The sequence below is a fragment of the Dinoponera quadriceps genome, unplaced genomic scaffold (genome assembly GCF_001313825.1).
Source record: "Dinoponera quadriceps isolate SergipeBrazil2010 unplaced genomic scaffold, ASM131382v1 scaffold1308, whole genome shotgun sequence".
Taxonomy (NCBI): domain Eukaryota; kingdom Metazoa; phylum Arthropoda; class Insecta; order Hymenoptera; family Formicidae; genus Dinoponera; species Dinoponera quadriceps.
In genome coordinates, this window is record NW_014555613.1 from 3128588 (window position 1) to 3144587 (window position 16000).

Here is a 16000-nt window from a genome sequence, read left to right on the forward strand (position 1 = left end):
TTCCATGTGGAACCGACGGAGATCGGTCGATCAGCAAGGCCGCCGTTGCGAAGCTGTTCTCGTTGATTCGAAATCATCGGTGTTCCGATGTGAACGACCGGGCCGGCCGGTCTGCCGGCCATTGCGACGGAGAAAGCGTGATTATATCGTAATAAAAATATTTTAACATCCGCGCTCGCGCTCGACGCCAATGTACGCGAGTAACATCCACTCGCCTATTCGTAAATAGCGAGTAGTGCGCGGCGTACACCGTATCGCTCTCGCTCTCGCTTTCGCGCTATTAGCCGTAAAGGAACACGTCGGCTGTGCCTTCCGGAAGTCGAACAAGAGCGGACAGCTCTAGGTTACGTAACGCGTGTCGTCCGTCCAGCATGGATGCCATCATCGCCGGACATCTTCTACCCTTTTGTCCTGCTCCACGTTTTTCCTTCCTGGCGTGATGCAACTTTGCGTTATCTCAGCCGTGCATCGTGATAACGACCGTCAACGCCGTCACGTTTGACGGCGGCCGATTGACGGATCGCGTCGTGTTTCACAAGTGCGGTAATACCTTCGCGACAATGTTACAATATTGTCCAGCTGTGCGTGTTAACGATGGAAAAGCGTACGAAAAATTAGCCTTAAATCAAAATAAATATTCTCATATATTAGCAAGAATACGTAATATTCTTAGATTTTTAGTCTTGAATTAAGTTCAAATAATACTTGCATCAATACAAATTTGATCAAATGAAGACTAAAAATCTACTAAGAAGATTATAATATTCTTGCTTATATATGAGAATATTTATTCTTAATTTAAGATGAATTTTTTTCTGTGCAACAGTTATGTTATTATTTTCGCGTTCAGTCAAACGATCACTTTGTCGAAAATTCGGATTTTATTATGCAATTTCTTTTACTTCTCCGTCAGTAATTTTTATCTGGATATTTTTTCCGTTAATTTTTGTTTTTATGAAAATCTGTAATAGTAACACGAAACGCAGAATGGAAAGTCGATAATTTTCATGAAATTTTACAGAGTATTGCATAGTGAAGCTAAATCTTAATTTGAAGCGATACGTATGAGTGTGATCTAATTGTGCACCTAATGTTTTAATAATCTAATATCTAATGTTATCATTCTATTAGATTATCTCATTCTCATACCTGGATTCGCGCCGTCACGAAATTCGCGAGGCAGGCCGCTGTATCGCAAGAAATATTGGATATGTGCCATCTCGTGGTGTACAGTTATCAGATCCTTCATTGTCACTTTCGTGCACATTTTAATCCTGAACATAAATAATAACGTATGAAAAATTCTGCTCTTTCTGATATATATAATCTTTCAGAGATTCAATATTTAAAAATTCATAACATTATCTCATAATATATTAAATCCACTATCCTATATATGTTAAAAATGTGTATTATTTAATGTAGAGACCTATAATCCAAACGGTTGCAGAAGTCCCACGCGGAGGCTTGGCAGATAAGCGGGCGGTTGCCAGGATCGACGATTATACTACCGGCCCAGAATTCCGGCGGCATAGCGCTTAAGTTCATGGATAGGTAGAAATCTTGGGCGACTCGGAACATATCGATTGGTGTGTAACCCTACGTTATATTATACGATTTTTATAAATATATTGATTATTTAATAATCAACAGTATCGACTTTTATTCACAGTGTGTGATAAGATTATGAGCCTTACTTGAGCTTGCATCTCCTGAGTGACGTCGAGATGTGTTTTTCCAGGGTATGGTAAAGTAACGTCCAAAAGATTGCTCCAAGATTGTCCCCACACGTTGCCTGTGGCAATTTTTGATATTGCAAACGCGATTATAACATTATTATTTTGATACAAATTATATAAACGACGATATACAGTTAGTATAAAAAGATATTATAAGTCCGACTTATGTTTCAACTTTCAAATAATATTTTCACTGGGTTGAAATTATTCGGCATAACATTCGGCGATGATCTTTTTACGAACAAATATTTCATAAAATTGCTTTTACCGAGGATGTGGGACGGAAGAGGCGCGTGACCGCCTATTTTTTCGGGACCATATAGATCTCGTAATTTCCTGCGAACATAAGCGTGCAGTTCTTCGTAAAGCGGACGAATCATTTCCCAAGCTTCGTCGATGTCCTGTTGGAAATTAGGAGACTCATAAGGGAACATCCAATATTCGGCGGCGTCGGTAAAGTCTAGAAAAAGAAGAATAATGATGTATTTTTATATAAAAATATTTAATTGTTCCTTATCCGGGCTAAAATCGGTGTCAACGTTACTTGACACAATCGGATCAATTACGATTTTTACCTGTTTTCGTTTAACCCAAGCATTAATCATTTTTTACTTATATAATAATACATTTATTTAATGTCAAAGTGCTTTTTTAATATTTAAAAAATATAATTTAAATAATAATAACTTATTACACTGTGTACTTTGCTTTAATACTATCCTATTTAAACTATACTATAAATTTCATTTCAGTTATGATACTGAACGTACTGTTCAATCTTGCCGCTTCATTGTTCAACGTAACGAGTTGCTGATAGAGATCTCTAATCGGTGCACCGCTTCGTCTTCTCCACTCGGTCCAAACGTATTGCAATTCGTCCCAGTCTCGGCTTTTCGCCATGATTTGCGATATGTCTATAACAATACACAAAGAACACGGTCGATGCCAAGGTTTCTGATTTTCCGGCGCGTTGACATCTGTCGCGACATCGTCTCTTGGATATTGTCCCACTGCCGTTCACCGTAATCTCGCGAACGATCTGTCCTCTTTTCTTTATTCCAATCTACGTAATTCATCATTCGTCATAGATATATAAGGAATAACTGCTCAACATTGCGTAAAGAAATCTTTCATCTTTACCATAAAGATCAAAGATTGCAACAAGTGTCGCCATAATAAATAATTTCTCTTTAATTTCTTTTTAATTATAAGATATATCTTACAGAAATATATAATAAATGCAGTAATCGTAGACTATCGGTAGGCTACGCGGCGTGAATGGAAAGTCACGTGAAACTGACGCGGCGCTCAACCTGTTAAATTTACATACACATGTATTCACTTCCTAATAAAATTAAGAAGTGCATATAACTTTAATAACAGAGCAATTTGGACTCGTTATATATGATTTATTACGATCGTGAGAACAAGTTCTAGGTCAGTGGAAAAGTCGATGAGACGCGGTCCGTTTTCGTCTCATGCGGACGTGAAACGAATTCAAGCAGAGGTCAGTGCCTCTCATAGCTTGAATTGCTAAATAAAATGACCGGCCGCTGTGTGTAACGGTCGCTTGTTAAAATTACGTATCGGCATGGAAACCATAAATTCTCTGTCGAGCCGCGCGTAAACCCACCCATTCCTGCTTCCTTCTGTTCTCTCAAAGCGCGAACACGACTCCGCTGCAAATCATCATTCCTCGCGGCAGACGCAAGGGGCAATTAGATTCCCGCAATCAACTGCGTAGCGTCTTCGCTCAAATAATTAATTATTCGCTTTCTACCCGCACACATCGTGACGGCAACGCGTAGTACCGCGTCCCGAGAACGTGTTTACCCCGTGTCTAAATGAGCGTGCAGGAATTTTACGTCGAACGCGAAAAATAACAGACAATTAGAGACGCATCACGGCGGCAAAGGAGTCGTGATAAATTAACCGACGAGATAGGAGGGATCCCCAATGCACGCGCGCGTGACGTATTCGGCTTCTTCACACTTTCATGCGCATTTTGGACTTACGTAAATCTCGCGCGGCAGAATTTCGCCGCGTCGAACCATGAAGGCGCGGCGAGGCCCGTCAATTTGCCCGTTACCGAGCGTAACGTGATACGTTACCTGGATATAAGCGCAGTCCGCATCGGAAGGGATCGTTGTAAGCGCATATCGTCGCACCATTGTAAACAGCGAGCATGTCATTGATCAGCCGATTGTACTGTGAAGGAGTACTTTCATTATCTACTATCGACTTCCTATGGCATTATCGGCTTAATGACGATGCCAGTGTCGATGATGGTCTCGCGGTCACGCTTGAATTATGAAAGAAGCGGGGCAACGTGAAAGCAACACTCACCCTGTCTAACTGATCGGGACTTAGCGCCGAGGGACCCACGACCGACAAATACCTGAGACGTCGTCTGATCGTGGGATCTCGGATCGCGTTCCGGTCGATTCTCGAGATTAAATGCCAGGCTTGGTTCTGAAAGTCCGCGTAGAGCCGTTGGGCCTCCAACTGAAACGGCGATGTATGACGTATGCACTGGGAACAATTCTCGGGCGGGGGCGGGGGGGGAAATAGATTCTTTCGTTGTAAACAACACGTTACAAATACATTCACAAATTGTGTTAGTTCTTTCGAGAAGTGGAATTATTATTATTATTGTTATTTATTACATATACGGGACAAACTTCCTTTTCGTACATAAGAAATGCATAAATATAATTACATTTGTAGAGAAAATATACTAAAGAGGAAAAGAAAATTTGAAAAAAGGAAGGAAAATTTAATCGGAAAATTCACAATTTCGAAAGCAGACCGATAAATGTCTTCTTAAACGTTCTCTGATTAATAAAATTGCATGCGATTAATAAAATTGCGCGTTGTCTGTTTTATCACGTTTACTTAATGTATAATTAAGACGACGGGATTTTTTAAGCATGGGAAGCGCCATGTTGCCCATTGTCGCGTTAATTACGTGACGTAAGCAAATTAACATCGTCCGCGAGCGATCAGCGAACGTAGTTGCAGTAAAGCGCGAATCGGCGCACAACGCTTTTACCGTTAGCGATAAAGTCGTTGTATCTACTCTCTTCCTGAAAGTAATCTGCGCTTGAAGGGAAGTGGTTAAGAAAGTGAAACTGTACGCTTTAAGCCCTTCAATGTTTATAGTTTGCGAGGAAAAACATACGATTTGCTCAAAATAAAAAGAAAGAAAGGAAAAGAGAGACAATATTATAATATTATATGATATGATAATTAATATCACACGTAAAAAAACAATTTACGATGACTATACCCAAATAACACAGTCTGGCTATATTCGCTGTGACGGCAAAGATGTGGCCAGTATAACATCTTGCCATACTTAATTACAATTATTTAGCTGCAAATGTTATTTTGCTGGACTTATAGCTGGACTTATAGCTGCAAAAGCACTGTGATAGCTAATAAAAAGTCAAAATGCAGCCACAGTTATATCAGCTATATTAATAGTTATACAGTCGATGTGACAGCTATAAGAGGAATCAAAACTAGCCGCAGCCATTTTAGCCGCATTAATCAGTATGAAGTCGCTATGGTAGCCTCATCACAACATAATAATGTTGTCCCACTTTTGCTGCTACCTCTTTATCAAGACGCCACAATGACGTTGTGGCAGTTGTAGCTGTGCCAGACAAATGTTGTGTTTTAAGTTGCGACAACATTATCACAGCCCTTTTAAAGCTTCATGTACTACTTGAGTAAATTGTGCACATGTCAATCGTGGTCATGCGTCACGTGATATGTATCGTTAGATAAAAAACACTCAGACCACCGTTACGTGACGACATAGTTTTTCTATCATTAGATCCGACCGGAAGTGAAAATTGGCGTCAGCACGTGCGACGTAAGAAGCATCGCGAAGAAATTCCGTTGAAAAAGGGAATATGTTAATCCATTTGATAATCGTTACGCAGCAATGGAGAAGTCAATCGGCTCGTGGCTACAAGCTCGACAATCGCTCGTTACGATCGCCGATGCGATATCTCTCACGCGATAATGAATAGGCATCTATGGGCAGGGCGTCGGCCACATCAGCGTACGTTCTCCGCCGCGGAAAAAGGAAAACGGCACCTCGCGATTATCGTTGGCGTCACGCGACGCGAGTCTCGCCGAGTGTTTCGCATTGAGAAGTACAAAATTCCCGTTTCTCGGCGATACTGGAGAGAGAGAGAGAGAGAAAGAGAGAGAAGCGCGCGTCGCGAGATTGCAAAATCGTTCAGGATGACTATCGCATGACAATGGCACCGCCTGGGAAGATTTCCCGCGAAGGCGTTCGGCCTTTCGCGGACAATGCGAGCGGTCTCGTGCCAGGGAAAATCGTGGTCGCGATGTCTACGAAGTAACGTCAGTGTGCGCGATTCATCCGCCGGCCGATGGATAAGTCGATGTGTGCAGACGCAACGGAGAATCGCGCGGTAAGATACCGAGAGGAGGTCGAGGCCCCTACGAAAATATTTCATAGGGTGGACGTGAGTCCCATACGATTGTACGTGACCGCTTTCCATGTTGTGTCACCGAGCCGTTTCTTGAAATTGAAAATTCAGCCTTTCTAAGGTGAGACTTTGTAATTTTATCCTTGCGCGTATTTCATGTTATTTGCTGTAATTCTAATTTCTTTGATTTTCACGTTCAAACTGGTGTTTTATTTGATCTAGAAATATATCTGATAATCGTAGGAACGAAGATATGCAAAAAATTTTTTTCATTTTAATATATAAAAAGATATGTATTTTTGCACATTTTTAATTTTGTATCGGACTGAACGTGAATTGATTTTATATGATTAAGTATTTTTTATTATACTCTTATTATACTATACTTATATTAATAAAATAAACTTTTACCGGGTAATATTAGCGATTTATTACGACATTGACGCGTTCATATAGAAGACAATGTATCTTGGTGAAGTAGCCTAAATTACGTATCGTGAATAGAGTGTCAATCATGCGGGTTATATTCCAGAAAAGTTTCGAAATTTGTCAGTCTGTAGTTAGCGAGAAAGTTGCGAGAGTTGCGACCGTGTTAGCATGATAATGCCCCAATGTGACAAAATTTCTGTGCAGTGATATTAACCCTTACAGACCGGGAATCCACTATAATGGCGTAGCGAGGGTGTTTTGTTTTTTACTAGTCCATCCTTTAATATATACATGAAAAGTTTTAGTTTTCAAAAATGGTCAAAGTCACGTTAAAATACTGCCCGGTTTGTAAAGGAAAGAAACATTTTCTTAATAATAAAATATAGATTCTTAACATAGTCCTACCGCTTGTAGCTGCGTGTATTCATTAACATCGGTTTCGTATGCCCATTGCGCGGCGACGTTAGCGCTACATCTTTCCGCACCGAGAAATTCTAATCTGGCTAGGATATTACGAAAATCCAATTCATTGGAGGGAAGTTGCCGTCCTTGGCCGTCAGGAATGTCGGTGTCTCTGTATGGTGGCAAGTCCAATTGACCCGAAACCGCTGATAACAGGCATAGTATGAACGCTGCCCATATCTAAAATATCACAAATTTATTTAAAATATCATATGTGTTCGTTGGTTTTGTACTTCTTGAGCATTAAGACTGTATCTCAAATAACAACACATATGCGATACGCTGTTGATAACAGACAAAATACAAGCGCCACTCATTTTAAAACACAAGTATTTTGTTATTTTTCTTTCCTTCTCGATTACTAAGATTACATCATAAACAAAAGTTATGATTGTATTTATTATATTTAAAAAATTGGAGAACATTCTAATCATTGTCTAATTAACTTTTAATTAATAAAAGTTTTATATTACACTAATGTTCACCGTTCAATTTCTTAAATATTTTCTTCCTCAAAATTACAACGATTTAAATGAAAATTTGTTCAAATTTCATATCGCCAAAAAATATTTCTGTATTATTATATAAATAAATATTTATATGTGTAATAGTGTCCACATATTTTATTTCTTATTATTTCTAACTTTTGCGTATTAGTAGAGTTGATGAGTGGACACACGACGACCAAATAACGAACTGACACATTCGCAATCGCTCAATATCAAAGTCAGGCGATAATCATAAGACCATAAGAAAGAAATTTGCGAGGGTAGTGAACCCGGCTGTATGTATATGTCGATTGATTTATGCTGCTGACAAGGTACACGTGATGAGGATATAACTAGGTCAAATACGTACGTCTAATAATACGCTTCGTTTATTTCCGTCGCTTTCCATGTTTTACGCAAAATTATTTAATCATTTTGCCGCGGGACACGCCCGGTATTATCGCTTCCCCCCACGTCCTATATGTTTGAATCGTATAACTTGGTGATGTTATCTTAAATAACTGTTACAATAATCTTTCTTTACGTGGGGGTTGCTTCCTTTCTACATGCATAAAAAAAGTTTCAAAAGTTTATATACCCCTCGTCCCGACTCATTGATGTACTGATATCAAGAAATGAAGAGGAAAGTTTATCAGAAGTTGTCGGAAGTGTCAAATAACTTGGGAGCCTAAATGTGAGAACGTTAAAAACAACCGAAAAAAATAACCATAAAAAAATTTTTCTTCTACGATATTTATCTTTCAAAATTATTCAAATTTTGCTCTAAACATGTTTCTTATATTATTAAAAAAAAAGGAGATATTTAGGTGTTCTTTTTATGTAGCGATGCATATAGTGATGAAATCACAGAGAGATCTTATGATATAATATTATAGTTATGTGAGTTGATGGATACAATTTATGAAATATGACGAGCGCTCTTTCGTGCATGTCTTAACTGCCGCGCTATGAATTACCACGCGATTATTATGGGGAGGTTCTCTTACGAGTTAATATGGAAATCTCATTGTTTCTTTAAATCACGCCATGACATTATGAACCGAGCATTTACGCGCAATTCATTTGTTGGTCTCACGGTCACGTGTTGCGTCTTAGCGTTACGTATTTCCTTTTAGCATGAAAGGTACCTTCTTATGTGCACAGTAGTAGGTCATCTGCGATTGATCGAGATGCGATGACCTTGGTTTCATACAATTGCGCTCATAGAAAAATACATATAGTCATTTAATTTACCGATCGTCGTTTAGAAACTTCGAATTTTACGTCATTTTGGTCAAAATAAGAGTGTATATTTTAGTGCTTTTCTAAAATAAATGTTTACAAGATGTTATCTGTAAATCAATAATATAATATTTCAACGAACATTAATTGCTTTATGATAAAATATTCAGTGTGTGAATTGTTGTCCTAATTAAATTTTTTTAACAATCCATGATGAGATATTTTATTTATTATATAAATTATCTCATCATGAAATAATGAAAAATGTTTTATTATAAATCTTGAAAAAGTTGAATTAAAATTATTATAATTGGTATCGATATTTACATTAAAATTTATAGAAGATATAAATGTGATGTAAGTGCATACTCATGGAAGGAAAAATGAAGTGTTATTATACTCGTTTACAATAGAATCTAAGCATCTCATATCAAAAGATCTAATGGAAATAGATCTTTTGATCTACTGCGGATGTAAATGACTCATAAATCCACTTAAACAACATCCGTTTCACACCCTCCGTTATCATTTAATCTATAGCACTTGCAAATGAACAGTTTATCTAATTTATAGCAATAAAAAAATTGTTCCCAAAACTCAACGAGCCAGCTTGTGTACGGAGCATGACCAGGATAGAGTTATCCGTAGTTTATATCACGATTGCCGAAGATCCTAATTTCATCAAAATTGCTGGTGATGGATATCCACAAATTTATATTTTGCCATTCTCGCTTGAATATAAATTGAAACTATGTTAGTGTTGAAGAATGAAAATTGCAATGGTTCACTAAATACAATTCAGTGCGACACGTGCAAATGTATGCGGCCCGAAAATAAATCTTAAGAACCTTCGCGATTTATCCGACTGACACATTAAACATCCCGATAAATCCTGCACATCACCGTATGAAAGATTCATTGACATAAACGTTTTAGCACTTTGCCGAACTGGTTCGTTCTCTCACTATTCCCTCTTTCGTTTAACCACATGTGTACCTCCTGTAATAAATTCATCTACAGCGTTTACCACTGACAGTTCGTTCGTCATTTTGTCGAGTACAGCGGCTTTTCGTCTCTCTCTTTTTCTGTTTACGCGGGTTCTCTTCGTTCTATCCCGATGTTCTGCACATTTCGCGACTTTGGACGACTTTTAACTTAAGATAAGACGGTATCCCGGCATATGAAGATCACGTTGTTTTTCTTCACATGAATGATCTCCTTCGTGATCCTTCATTCGTCCGGATGAAGGATCACAAACCCTTCGGGCACGATATTTTCTAGCGTTAAAATCTATAGCACTGCGGAAAACGGCCACAATAAAACATCGACGAAGACTTACAAAACTTCGACCTGCGCGGTCCACATCCGACACTCTGCCGGTTCTACCGAACGCGTGCTCCATGTGCGTCGAAAATCGTATTGATCTCAACCCCCGTCGACGATCATACACGCTCGTCTATCGATCGCAGGCACACGCAACGACTCGTCACCGACGTCGTTGTCGCCCTCGTACGAAATTCCGTTCCACCGATCGAGCACGACTAACACGAGCGGCAGTTTCGTTCTGCCGACACTAAAAGCCTCGTGGCCGACGTCAAGTGTACATTTATCCCTGCGAAGCTGTTCGAACGCGACCAGGGAGGTCATCCGTAAAGAATAGTGGGGGATTCGTGTACACTTCGTCCGTGTCGTTGGTTCGTCGGTGTCGCTGCTACCATACGGATTGTTCGTGGGAGGAAGTAGAGAGGTAGCCGAGGACGAGGAAGGAAGACGAAGAGCCTTCAGCGTCTAATATGCGAAAGGAACAAGAAGAGGAAAGGTCATTTTTGGACAAAAACAAAATTCAGGATAAGACGAGGGTGAAGAGCGGAAATGAGAGAGATGCTAAAGATAGATGGTGACGATAGAGTTTTGTTATCTGGGATCTTTTCCGATGTTGTATGTGGGAATAGAAGGTGGCAGGAAATGTGATTCCTCGTGAACAGTCAATTCGACAGCAATGCGTCGGTTCGATTGAAAAGAACGACGAAAGGAAGAGTAAAAATGTAGGAGTGCCAGATAACTAGAGAGGGAGATTGAGAGAGGTCGAGGGCCAACCGACTACCGATTGCGACAACCTGAAGCTCTCACGTTGACAAGAGTTACTCGTCGACCCCCTTCAATGAGGCCCATTGTCTATAAGAGTATACGTCTGCTCGTCTATAAGCATTTCAGATTTGTCTTCGGAGCTACCGATAGAAAAGTACCAGAGCGGTAAAGTGTAAACTATTCGAAATAAGAATGATGGATCTATTCGCAGCGATAAGATTTAACGATACGTCAACTTGATGGATGAATCTATAATGAAAAACAAATGGAAATTTTATCATGATTCATTCTCGAACACTTGCACGTATGAAGTTTATTCGAATCGTTAGTCGGAGAAGAGATCGTTGATATAGTTTTATTTAGAGATGCGATGTGTTTTCACGTGATTTTTCACAAATCAATCTTCTGATTTGTAAGGTTCTAAAAATATTTTATCCTCGTTATTTAATTTATCACATCTATAGGTTTATCAATTTATGAGTTGGAAAATTGCCATTTCTAGCTTGTTTATTATTACCAATAACCGAATTGAGGTTTTCCATATCGGCAGCACGGCACTAATTGTGGAATCCATCGGCTAAACTCAACTGTGCTATTTGGAGTTAAAATAGCCACTTCAAAAAAGTAATCAGCGGATAACTGAGGATAATTAATAAAATATGCTATGTAAGACGGAGAATGATCGAATGGTGAAGAACGAGGATGATAGTAATTATCGCGAGTGTTACATCCTGAATAAGGAACGCAATGAGAACTATGCTATCGCAGTTTGCAATCCGCCAATTTACAAGGACATAGACACGCGTACGGTGATCCTTCATTTGGGTCAAGGAACCTTCCGTGTTAATAGTAATTATCTAAACCAAAATAATTATCTAAACTGTGTTCCTATATCGGTCCGGAGTTTAATATATGTTTTGGTAACCATTACCATTACTATTACCGAATGCCCTATCAGAATTCTGTCGAAGAGTTCAGCTCTTTCGTAAGAAGGAACATCCAGGATTTTATGCAGATGTAACATGTGTATAATATCCTCTGTAAATGCGACTCACAGATGAGTCGGATGGGCGTGTACAAATGAAACATCGATGAGGTTCCGCGAAGCATTGACTTAAAACCGACTGGCGCGCAATTTTATGCATTATAAAGTGACTCATCGCTTACGAGTCCGCGTAATTACACTTAATCTTGCCTTAATACGACCGCACGAGTTGTTTCCTGATTCGAGCGGACTTGTCTTCTCTTTGTCAACCGTAGAACTACTCTGTTAAATCTCTCAAATATTCCGATACAAACGACTTTATCCGGACTGATAGCTCATATATTTACAATAACTTACCGTCAAACAAATGGAAAAAAATGTCATATGACTTAATATTTTTCGTCGACATAAGGAGGAAACTTCTTCGATCCTTTAACACGTTCATTGCCGATCACGCGATATCGCGTGATGCGAGTTCTCACCAAACGGCCGATCACGCGTTATCGCGTAATAGATATTTAGAGTACATAAATTCTATGTACATAATAATAAAAGCATATAAATAATATATTAATTTATTTTGAGTACAATAAAAACTAAATAAAAAAATTTAAAAAAATACGAAATTCCAATTTCCAGCTTGGCGATGAACGTGTTAAAGCTGATCGCGATGTTAGTTCAACTCCAACTTTGATTCTTCTTCTGTTCACATACGTTACACGTGGAGTTGTAAACATCTCTAGAAGGAAATGGCGAGAGTGTTCACCAAGACAGTTCACACAATCGATGCAGCCTGACTACGTGTGAAGCTACCGCATGCAACTCGATCTGAATGTTAAAATCAACATTATTCAAAATGCATGGATACGTCGCACGTCAATACGTCGGATAAAGAGGCTACAAAAAATATGCAAATCAGATGAGCGCCGACAGAATTACGCTGCTGCACGTGTACGCGACCACGGAGCGTGCGGTCACGGAATCGACGCAGATACGAATCGGTTCACGCGGTTTTCTCGCGCGGCACCTGATCTTGAACTAGATGTTCCACCTTGCTTTCATGATCGGCGCTCTCTGTGACAGCGGCTGACAGTACGGTAGCCACGTGGGTTCTTCGTAACGATTGTGATTAGCACGACGGCGCGGTTTGCGCGATAAAAAGCATAAACAACCGCGCCCAGTCGGAGAGGAGAGAAGAGGATAGTCTCACGATGATCTGGAACGCACGTAACCGCGAATGGCCTAGACCACTTCGCGGGGCCTTGAATCGTTATGGCGATGTTCTTACGTGTACGCATACTTATATCTGCATATTCCGTGCCGTATGGAGTGCCGTTCGCATTTGCGCACATATACAGCGTGATATATACGTTTACATAACGCGCGCAAGCTCTTACATGCTCATCGTGGATATTGTATAATATAGGAAAACGCGACTCGCATAATTCGCCGGCTCTTAGGCGTTTTCGAGTCTTTTGCGCGGTGCGCCGGGAGGTTGTTCGTTTGACGTTCGCACATTTCGCATGGAACTTGCGTACCGGAGTAAAATGATTTTCATCAGTGCGAATTATTTATCGTCGGTCTTGTCGGTAAATCTCGTCGTGCCTCTTTCTTATTCAATCCTGCGTTTCTTTGTTAACCTCGCTCCAGACAAATGTAGCGAAGTAATTTATTTCATAAAAATTACACGAGATCATAGAGAGCTTGTTTTTCATACGGATTGCGCAAATATTAAAATAAAACTCTGAGACTTCATCAGTTCTTAGGTCTGTATCAATAGTTGGTTACAGAGAAATTGTCAGAATAAAATAGTCTTAAATTAGATTTTAATTAAAAGTTAGATTTGAGATTTTCAGTTGAATCGCACGATATATTTGACATTGACTGACACCTGTAAACACTATTAAACTAAAAAAACTCACATCTAACTCTGAATTTAGATCTAAGCATCTTATCTGAAACAAATCTCGAGTAACAGCTACTAATACCAGGCCTTGGTGATCCTCCCAAGTTTGCTAATATCTTTATGAGTGATGCAATTTTGTTTTTGTTTATAGGTACGTCACGACGGTCGGATGTATGTGGAAGGATACAAAAAGGTTTCCTTCGTATCCTTTGTCCGTCTCATAAAATTAAGTCAACGTATACGCCCAGGACATACGGAATTAAACCCTCAATGCCACGCGTATTCGCGTTATACCCGTGCAACCGTACAGGTGTCTCGCTTAAGAACGTGTACTTGTTCCCCGCGTGACGGCACTTTGACAATGCTAATCTCATTGGCAGATAATACGTGCACCGGTCTCACGTACCGACCGCAATTCTGGGTTCAAGTACACACGAATATGGCCACCATACGATTACAACGTGCAACCGTGCGTTCCTTGTGACTCTTTTTGTCGCTTTCGGATGAATCTTAATCGACTCGATCACTTCAAAAGAATACATGTTGAGTGGACAAAAAAGGAGGAGAATAGATGACGATACTTGCACAATTCTTCGTACTCTAATGCTAATTTAAGTGGCACGGAACTCGACGGAGTCGGCGCAAAATTGCAGGAAATGCATTGAATGCCGGTATTCTCGATCATTGTTATTCATACGTATGCTTACGGCGGGTTCTCCTATTTCCTTTTCCCGAGACAAGTAACTGTTCAATCCTTGATCCTTTAAATAAAACCTTTTCTATTTCATTGACGTCACTCACCGCCGTCGGTTGCCATATATCAGAGCTATTTTTAACGAGCTGTTTAGAAATATCAGTTATTTGTTTCCAAGTTATGATGATTGGCAGATGTAGTAGTGCAATATTGAATATTAAATCGATAGTACATACAGTCAGAGAAAACCGACTAAAAAGAATTAAATGAAAAATGTTATTGTATTCGGGATACTTTGTAATATTATATAAATTTCACCTTCTGGAATTTATATCTTCGCAAAATACTTTTAGTATATTTTTATTATTAACTCCTTATTATTAACTTTTCTCTTTTTTTTTCATTTGTCGAGAGTTTGGGTTGTAATAACTGTAAAATATTTCTTAATTTCTGAATAAAATTATAATGAAAATCCATTATTAAGTTAATGCAAAAAAAGTTTGTTTCATTTTCAGGATCATGCAGATATCGAAGAAATGGCCGATTATTGAACAAAGTGGCATATTTTTAATTGATTGATCGTATTTATAAATATATATTTATAAGTTAATTGTAAATAAATAGATGTTATATGTACATTTTGATTAAAAAATAGAACGAACTTTGTAACCCAATATATCGAATCACGAAATATTATTAAAATATTTAATTTCATGCTACCATGTGTGTGTGACTCTTTTGCTAATGAATATTAAACTTAACCGTAGCGGGATATGTACACCACAAGCGTTCAACCACTTAGACATTTTCTTGCGATACACATTTTCTTTAAGCGTTTCCCTTTTCAAAACCTTGGAATTAATAGCGAGTGAGACGTATGCATCTCTGAACTATAAATTTTTTATGCACGAGCCACGATAACAATGCCGATCGTAACATACGTCGTTAATTATTTTCCTCAAGATAGCAGCGAGGAAACGTGGGAAAGCGGCAGGATGCGTAACCGGTATTGCGCAAACTCGGTTAAGAGTTACGCAGAGGAAAGAGCGACAACAAGGTTAATCAGCCAGCCTATGAAACGCCTCGATCGATGTGCAGAATCCGGAAGATCGCGATCGTATCCCGTCAGATGTTTGCTTTTGAGAGATAAAAAAATGAAAAAAAAAATAAACACGCCACAACTAAAGCAAGCGTGGTGACAAAACACAATTACAATTTCTGCGATGCGTTAAAATTGATTTCACGAACTCAATCACGAGCGGTAAAAAGCTGACCTGATTGCCGGTCAGTCTTCAAGGCGGTTTCGCGGATCGACCGAGGAACAAATAAAGCGGATATGCAATGCGGACCGCATGTTATTGCGTAAATCGCTTTACGTTAAATAAATCGGCGAAACGCATCGGGCGCGGGTAATTGCGTATGGTAAACGCACGTTGCGTTATACCTGTGCTAAACGCCCATCGACAAAGCTCCCGTAGACTAGGAAGTAAGAGCTCGA

At 39.2% G+C, this 16000-nt stretch overlaps 2 protein-coding genes across 3 annotated transcripts in view; one reads left to right on the top strand and one right to left on the bottom strand.

Moving 5' to 3' along the window:
* The window catches only part of LOC106744872 (angiotensin-converting enzyme-like), a 59674-nt gene extending 48485 nt beyond the window's left edge, over nt 1-11189 (bottom strand). The window contains exons 1-9 of the mRNA XM_014619986.1: nt 10169-11189; nt 7043-7279; nt 4086-4244; nt 3851-3947; nt 2510-2653; nt 2008-2199; nt 1698-1795; nt 1430-1599; nt 1150-1274 (exon numbers count right to left, since the gene is read on the bottom strand). Of these exons, the coding sequence (XP_014475472.1) occupies nt 1150-1274; nt 1430-1599; nt 1698-1795; nt 2008-2199; nt 2510-2653; nt 3851-3947; nt 4086-4244; nt 7043-7279; nt 10169-10231 (1285 nt within the window). The 5' untranslated portion in view covers nt 10232-11189. The remainder of the gene's footprint in view (nt 1-1149; nt 1275-1429; nt 1600-1697; nt 1796-2007; nt 2200-2509; nt 2654-3850; nt 3948-4085; nt 4245-7042; nt 7280-10168) is intronic.
* A 1931-nt stretch (nt 11190-13120) lies between these two features.
* Nucleotides 13121-15063, top strand: LOC106744839. 2 transcript variants are annotated; one of them, XR_001374488.1, is made up of 3 exons: nt 13121-13192; nt 13960-14479; nt 15018-15063. XR_001374488.1 is itself a non-coding variant. In XM_014619886.1 (2 exons), exons 1-2 carry the CDS (start codon nt 13175-13177, stop codon nt 14290-14292), a joined length of 351 nt encoding a protein of 116 aa, XP_014475372.1. In that variant the 5' UTR covers nt 13121-13174; the 3' UTR covers nt 14293-14805. The 2 variants fall into 2 exon arrangements, 1 of the variants encoding a protein (XP_014475372.1); XM_014619886.1 differs by lacking the exon at nt 15018-15063 and having other exon boundaries at nt 13960-14805.
* Nucleotides 15064-16000: the final 937 nt, after the last annotated feature.